This window comes from Salvelinus namaycush, chromosome 20 (genome assembly GCF_016432855.1).
Source record: "Salvelinus namaycush isolate Seneca chromosome 20, SaNama_1.0, whole genome shotgun sequence".
Classification (NCBI taxonomy): Eukaryota; Metazoa; Chordata; class Actinopteri; order Salmoniformes; family Salmonidae; genus Salvelinus; species Salvelinus namaycush.
This window is the reverse complement of record NC_052326.1, coordinates 53,513,676-53,522,087: the sequence shown is the minus strand read 5'-3', so window position 1 is coordinate 53,522,087 and position 8,412 is coordinate 53,513,676. Positions and strand designations below refer to the sequence as shown.

At 44.0% G+C, this 8,412-nt stretch overlaps 1 protein-coding gene across 1 annotated transcript; it reads left to right on the top strand.

Annotated features, from left to right (window-relative positions):
• Positions 1–2,770: 2,770 nt before the first annotated feature.
• Positions 2,771–5,594, top strand: LOC120064672 (L-rhamnose-binding lectin CSL3-like). The gene is made up of 8 exons (XM_039015296.1): positions 2,771–2,801; positions 3,104–3,139; positions 3,220–3,264; positions 3,422–3,557; positions 3,663–3,781; positions 5,123–5,167; positions 5,278–5,413; positions 5,489–5,594. Exons 1-8 carry the CDS (start codon positions 2,771–2,773, stop codon positions 5,592–5,594), a joined length of 654 nt encoding a protein of 217 aa, XP_038871224.1.
• The last annotated feature ends 2,818 nt before the right edge of the window (positions 5,595–8,412 follow it).

Genomic DNA, 8,412 nt, shown 5'->3' with positions numbered 1-8,412 from the left:
GTATTGAACACAGATCATCCCGTCTTCAATTTTATCGATTATTTACGTAAAAAAATACCGAAAGTTGTATTACAAACGTAGTTTGAAATGTTTGGACAAAGCTTACAGGTACCTTTTGAGATATTTTGTAGTCACGTTGTGCAAGTTGGAACCAGTGTTTTTCTGGATCAAATGCGCCAAATAAATGGACATTTTGGATATATATCAACGGAATCAATCGAACAAAAGGACAATTTGTGATGTTTATGGGACATATTGGAGTGCCAACCTCCCTCTCAGACGAGCTTAACTCATTCTATGTCCGCTTCGAGGTAGACAATACCAAGTCATCAACTCTTGCTGCTCTGAATGACCAGGTGCTTTCACTCTCCGAGGCAGACGTGAAGAAAAACTCTCAAGAGAAGGTACTCACAAAGCCGTTGGCCAAGATAGAATATTTGTCCGCATGCTCAGAGTGTGGGCTGATCAGCTGGCGGGCATCTTCTCGGACATCTTCAACCTGTACCTGTCCTTGGCTGCAGTACCCACCTGCTTTAAGGAGACACTGAATCAACACAGGTGACCCCCAGGGGTGTGTGCTCAGCCTCCTCCTGTGCTCCCTGTTCACCCATGACTGCGTAGCTTTGCACAACACCACGGTTGTAGGCCTGATAACCAACAATGACGAGTCAGTCTGTAGGGAGCAGGTATGTGAACTGGCATTGTGGTGTCATGACAACCTCTCCCTCAACGTTAGCAAAACAAAGGATTTGATTGTTGACTTTTGGAAGCCGAGGAGGGAACATACCCCGGATCCACATCAACGGGACTGCAGTAGAGAGAGTCACAAGTTTTAAGTTTCTCAGCGACTACATCACTGCGGACTCGTCATGGACCAACATGACAACAGCGTCTCTACCTTCTAAGGTGGCTGAAGAAAGTTGCCATGCTGCCTCCTCTCTAAATACTACTACTGCACCATCGAGAGCGTCCTGAGCGGATGCATCATGGCCTGGTATGGCAATTACTCCGTCCACAACTGCAAGGCACTCCAGCGGGTTAGTCAACAACACCTCTGCAACGCTGATCCTCAAGACTGGGGCCCCACACGGGTGTGTGCTCAGCCTCCTCCTGTGCTCCCTGTTCACCCATGATTGCGTGGCAACTCAATCGTCAATTTTGCTGACGACAGTGGTAGGCCTGATTACCAACAATGACGAGACAGCGTACAGGAAATATTTGAGGGCCCTGACGGAATGATGCCAGGAAAATAACCTCTCCCTCAATGTCAACAAAACAAAGGAGATGATTGTGGACTACTGTAGACAGCAGATTGAGCTAGTCCCCATCCATGTCAACAGGGCCGCACTGGAGAGGATGAAGAGCTACAAGTTATAACTATAAACCTGAAATAGTCCATTCACAGAGTCAGTGTGGTGAAAGCTCAACAGCGCCTCTTCAACTTCAGGAGGCTGAAGAAATGTGGCTAGTCCTCTAAGGCCCTCATGAAATTCTACATGGGCACCATTGAGACGATCATGTAGGGCTGTATCAACGCCTGGTCCGGAATTTGCAACCACAGGGCTCTCCAGATGGTGGTGCGGACAGCCCAACGCATCACCGGGGGCACACTGCCTGCCCTCCAAGACATCTCCAGCACTCGGTGTCACAGATAGGCCAAGAAGATCATCAAGGACCTCAGCCACCCGAGCCATGGCCGTGTCTCCCCGCTACCATCTAGAAGGAGTTGATAGTACAGGTGCATCAAAGTTAACCCCAAGAGACTGAGAAACTGGAGATAGAAGTTTCTTACTCCAGGCCATCGGACGTTGAAATAGTAACCTCTAGCCGGCCTCCGCCCAGAACCCTGCCCAAACTTAGTCTCTGTTAAAAGCAGGGTATTGGGCTGATACCAACTGGTACTCTACCCTGTACCATAGAGACTGCTGCCATATGTATATAGTCACTCAACACGGGTCACTTTAATAATGTTTACAGTAGAGTAACTGTACTGGGGATCTGTGGTCACCAAACTGCCTTCAAGAGCAGCGGTCTCCCTTGACAGGAGTGGCAACTGGGAACATATAAATTAACAAAATCACTCGGACCAGCCTTTCTGGACCGTGGCAGTAAAGCCTGATAAGTGCAACACCCAAAGGGCTCGCACGTTGACGGGCAAGGCACCTGTCCAGCAGCCCTGAGAATTTAAGAGGTAATTTAGGCAATTCAAGGCAATTTACTGCACATACAGTTATGCTGTGTTTGCTCAAGAGTATAATTAATTGGCTGATCCCTCCTGATGACCCGGATTGAATAAAGGGGTGCGTTCAGCAGGATGCAACCTTTTGGAAGGTTCAGATAACAATATGCTATTTTGAACAAATATGTCTCTCCGACATGTAGATTAAGGAAATACGTTGTCTCTATTCATGAAATGTATATCTGCAATGATCGAAGGTTTTTTGACTGAACGTGGCCCATGTAATTCTTCCTTAACGAAGAAGCACCACCTAGATGGCTACTTTAAAATGTTGGAAGCCCTCAATGGCAGTGTTCATGCCAAAATGGATTTCATCCATCTAGAGTCCTCTATCTAACTCCATGAGACTGACTCAATAGCCAGGTATAGACCAGCAAACGCCGGCCCCTAATTGCAATGAGGTGCACCTGGAGACAAAGAGATACACCTGGGTTAATTAAGACATGTCACATAACATAAATACCAGGTGAATTGGGTCTTGTTATCATCAGTTGCATTTTCTCTGTTACTACCACGCCTGTACCTGGAATCATGCGCATGTTCAGACTGACGGTGGTCACATGTGAGTATACAAAATCTGTATCTGATGCAGATTAGAATTTAAATATATATGACCAAATGTTAGTAATAGAAGAATGTCATATGATTTGAGGGACATTCAGTTCCTATTGGGCAAAAAAGTATTCAAAACAAAGTCATATAACAAATGTCACATTTTGTGCCTGGAATAAGAGACCAAATGCTCAACTTGACTATAATACACTTAGTATAACTGAAATGCTTGAGTATAGAGACCAATGCTGAATTCTAGCTTCATGGTCCAAGTGCATATGTTGCTGGACTAGCTGTGTGATGTTGTTTCAGTGCTGGCTGCAGCTTGCTGTACACTAACGGATGGAGGTACTGTATGTAATAATGATGATACTACTTAACCAAGCTAATGTGAGTGGTGTGTAATTCCTGTTTATTTGTCCTGGCAGCAATTAGCATCACGTGTGAAGGCTCTGATGCTTTACTGCAATGTGGTAAGCTAGTCAACCCTACAGTATACTCACCGACCACCTATGATAGTTTCTACTGTAGATTAGGGTCACTAGCCCACACCATAGAGACCCAGACTTGGCTCTCCTTTGTCCCTCACCTTTCTCCTTTTCATTGTCTCTCTTCCCCATCTCCCTCCAGATGGAGGTAAGATACAAATCAAGCGTGCCAACTATGGTCGTCGTCAACACGATGTGTGTTCCATTGGGCGCCCCGATAACCAACTCACCGACACCAACTGCCTCAGCCAATCCACCACCAGCAAGATGGCAGAAAGGTACTGGAACCTGTGCTGTTTACCTGTAGGAACTCCTTGACTAGTGTTAACCAGCAAGATGGCAGAAAGGAACTCATGACCTCTACCTGTCTTTGAAACACACAGATGCGGTGGGAAGAGCGAGTGTGTTGTGCCGGCATCCAATTTCGTTTTTGGAGACCCCTGTGTCGGGACTTACAAGTACCTGGACATCAAATACTCCTGTGTCCAACAGCAAGAAACAAGTCAGTCTCTCAATGTGTGCTAATAACACTTAGTGGTGGGCACCAATATACAGAATTAGATTCAACGTACTATCGGTATGACTGTGGCATGTTGGGATATTGTTTAATACTCCTACCCACTTTACTCTTTTGTAAAATAGTGCACTCTGCTGATAGCTAGAAAAGGAATAGAATGGGTTGGTTCCCCTATGGTACCAGCTTGCTAACTACGTTTTATTAAATGCAGTCTTATGGCCACAACGTTTCATACGTGCATGGGTTTCTCAACGTGTAAACCACCCTCACCTGCTAACTAACCCTAGCTAGCCAACAAGCTGTGGTTATTGAAAAATGTAGCCGGCAACAACTTTAGTTAGCGTAGCCTATAGGGAGGTCAGGGACCTGGAAGTGTGGTGCCAAGATGACAAAGGAACTGATTATGGACTACAGGAAACGGAGGGCCGAGCCCCTCCCAACCAGGAGGCTAGAAATATTTGGTATCAGCCCTCCGATCCTCAATTCTACAGCTGCACCATTGAGAGCTTTTTGACTGGCTGCATCACCACTAGGTATGGCATCTGACTGCAAGGTGCTACAGAGGGTAGTGTGTACGGCCCAGTACATCACTCAGGCTGGGCTCCCTGCCATCAGGATCTCGACACCACGTGTGTCTGAAGGCCCTACATACAGACTCGAGCCACCCAAGTCATACTGGCCTCTGATACTCCATAACAAATGGTACGGGTGCACCAAGTCTGGAACCAACAGGACCCTGAATGGCTTCTACTTCCCCCAAGCCATAAAACTGCTGAATGACTACCCCGACCATCTGCATTGACCCTTTTTGCAGTAACCTTTTCGACTTGTCTCATATGCTTCTGCACCTTGTTATATGTACATATCTCGCTCAATTAGCTAGCAAGAACATGGAAGGGAAGTGTCTCAAGCTTATTTGATGGTTGTGCACACTTAATCTGGTTTACCACTGAATATGTTTCAGTGAACGGTAACTAGCTAGTGCAATTCCTACTGATTTGTAGGGTTTATAGCTAATCTGACAGATGGCACAAACGGCATAGAAATACAGATTTGGTGTAGCGGGTCGCCCTGCTTCACCTTCTTGGGTATAGCCAGCCAGTTTGCTTAATTAAAATGTTAGCATTTTGAGAACTGTTCATAAGGAAGTGAAACTACAAGGTAACTGTGGAAGATGACGAGCCTAACTTTTTATACTTTAGTTCATGCCAACATGTTTAAAATGCACCTGAAATCAACATTCCCTATTAGTGCCCATCACTAACATTTCACCAGGCTAATGTGTGTCTTAATTTGTGTGGTGTAACTCCTGTGTTGTCCTTGCAGTAAGCAGCATCATATGTGAAGGCTCTGATTCTCAACTACTATGTGGTAAGCTGGTCAACACTACCGTACGGTGTATTCATGTGGTGATGTATGTTAGTCACTAACCCACACAAACACCCAGATTTGGTAATCCTTTTCTTCGTTCTCTTCCTCAGATCGTGGTGAGATCCATATTCAGCGTGCCAACTATGGTCGTCGTCAACACGATGTGTGTTCCATTGGGCGCCCACATAAACAACTCAAAAACACCAACTGCCTCAGCCCATCCACCACCAGGACAATGGCAGAAAGGTACTGAAACCTTTAGTGTGCATTTACCTGTAGGCACTCATTGGCTGTGATGTTAACCTCTACCTGTTTACACAGGTGTGACGGAGAGCGCCAGTGTATCGTCAAGGTATCCAACTCCGTGTTCGGCGACCCCTGTGTCGGAACCTATAAGTACTTGGATGTGGCTTACACCTGTTACTGAATGTGAGTGTTGTATATGTTCATGCACACATGACTGGGAACTAGAATGCTGGTACTGATGGTTTGTCTTGCAGGATATCTTCCTGGGGAACCTGAAGATGCACAAGGCTTCTGGGATATCTTCATCAGGTCGTGCTGTTTTCAATCAACTTCAATGACCATTGTTAACCTGTATTTTGTGTGTAAGCATTTCTTAAACAATTTCTGAACTGTCAGCCCAGCCTCACATTCAATTTGCGCATATATGTACAAAATGTATTTCAGCAGATTTCGTGCATTTTTGGGGTGGTTCAATTCGTTTGAAAATACATGAATTTCTGTGCTACTTAATTTGTGCGAAAATACACGAATTTCTGTGCTACTTAATTCGTGCGAAAAGACACGAATTTAACCAGTAGGCGACACACAAGCCGTTGCAACAACCGTAGACGCGATCGCCTGTATTTATTTATTTTACGTTATGAATATATAGATATTTTGTCTTTTTTTAACCATAAGAGGTTATATATATATATATATATATAGTCTTTATTTAATCCCTATTAAAACATTGTGGTTTTATGCCTATGTACTGTTTTAGATTTTTCTGAACAGACTTTTCAGGATAGAATGAATGTAAGCAATGCATGATGGTTAATGGTGTTTTATTCGGTTGTAGTTCCATGTATTTCTTAAAAAATAAACGTGTAAACCATTTTTATTGAACAGAATGTAACTGAAAATACAATGGCAGCCTTGCCATTGTCCATCAATAACAAAACATTTTTTTTTCATATAACATTTGGGGAAACGTATGCAGTCATTGTAGTCTTACATTTTGTTGGCCAACCAAAATTACCAAAACGTTAACCCGTAATAAGGCTAGGGTGGCTGAGTGTAAATACATGGCTCTGAGTGTAAGCACCTTTTCACTAGAAACGTTCTTGTGTTCAAATTACCGTCAGTGCGAAATAGCTAGAAAGCTTTCGTATTTCCACTTGGCTGCACCTACGGTTACGATAACGATAAATCAAGTGCAATACCTGCGTCGACCTGTGTCGAGCAGCTAAACACCGGAAAGCTTCTAGCCTACCGGAAAGTTACAAGAAGAACAAGAATAGTTACCTCATCCGGTCATGTGACACTCTGGATGCCCCCTAAAAGCAATTTCAACCGTTTTGAAAAATGACGCCTGGTAACCCAAAAAAAATACCAGGTGCATGAAGTTTGGACTTAGAATATTTTTTGAAAACCTCAAATCACTCAGGCCAGCACCCATTGATTTGGGGCGGTAGTATAGCGCTCCCAGAGCGGGTATGGAAGTCTGGATCCCCCCTAAAAGCATTTAAGGCTCTGTGTGTCTTTAAGCACCATACTTTTTCACTCCATCCTTGCTGTGTGTGTGTGAGAGCTTTTCTTTGACATCTGTTTAGCGAAATTACTGATTTACAGTTCATGAGGGTTGACCGATTCACACATTTAAAGTTTTGGAAAGATCTGACTTTTTTAAACCTTCGAAACAGCACCTATGACCCCATTTTAAGGCACTTCCGGTTGGCACAGGAAGCTATAAGTAAATACATATCCTGATCGGGGTATGCTTTTACAGAATCCTGAGTTTTAAGTCTATACGTTAAGAACTGACTGATTTACACAGGGTTGAATGCACTATATATCACAAACTGCTGGTTGGGTATGGCAAAACACTTTTGGGGTGATTTTATCACTTCCGGTTGCTCCAGGAAGCTTAGAATCAACACAGGTAGACCTCATAGTGGCTTGATGGATTGTCATTGAAGACAGGTTCATAAGAAATTCATAACCCACATAGGCTTCAGGTTGAATTTAGGGGTGCAGGCAATGTGTTCCTATGGGGTGAGATGTCATTGTAAACTGTTTGATGTAAACACCTTTTAACTGTTAAGGGTTAATGCCACACGGTCAATGTTAGGCTTGCACAGAGACCTTAGGAACGTTCCTGAGGTCAAATTGTGCTTCTGAACCTTAACAGTTCTCTCTCTGTCTCCCAAAAGCAAAAGACTTGAAATGTAGGTCAAGGGTCATCTTCTTGTCACTGTCGCTGCGCTCAGACCGAGCAAGCTACGGTCAAGCGGGGCATCTCGTTGAACTCGGCACGGCTATGGTGATGTCATTTTTAGTGGTGATTTCAGAATGCTATTTTGGTGGTTTTTCACTGTTGAAACATATTGCAAATGCACAAAAGTCAACTAGCAAGTCAGTGTCCATCAGCCAATTAGATATTTTCAGACACCAAACTGATACCATCTGACTCCAAACTCACTTTTTCCAACTCGTTTAGAAGCCAACTATCACATATTTCAGAGCAGGCCCAAAATTCACAGCGCCTTCCATTTAAACCATAATAAAACAAATAATACGTAGTTATGTTCTAGCTGCGGGTCCAGTTTTCACATTATGTTTAGCCCTATGTGAGGCGACCTCGAATCCCAAGTTTCGGCTCGATAGGTCATTCGGTGCCCGAGCAAAACCTTAATTGGTGCTGAAATTCCACTTTTTTCCATGCCTTGCTACGGGGTCCTTGAATGAGCTATCGGACAGAAATGTCGGGGTCCGTCTCTATGGGCCGAGCCGGTTTCAATGCACCTAGTCTTGCAACTCTGGGACTTTTCTAAATGTCACAATTTTGTAATGCTCAAAATGAATTGAAGTCAATGCAAATGCACCGAGGCTTTTTATCGGTCCGAGAACCTTCTAGAGCCACATAACTCACCGTGCTTAATCGACCTGAGCTCTAGAACAGGTTTGTAAAGTTTCAGAACTCTAGGTCTGACGGTTCTTTAAAAGTTCAAACAAAAGTA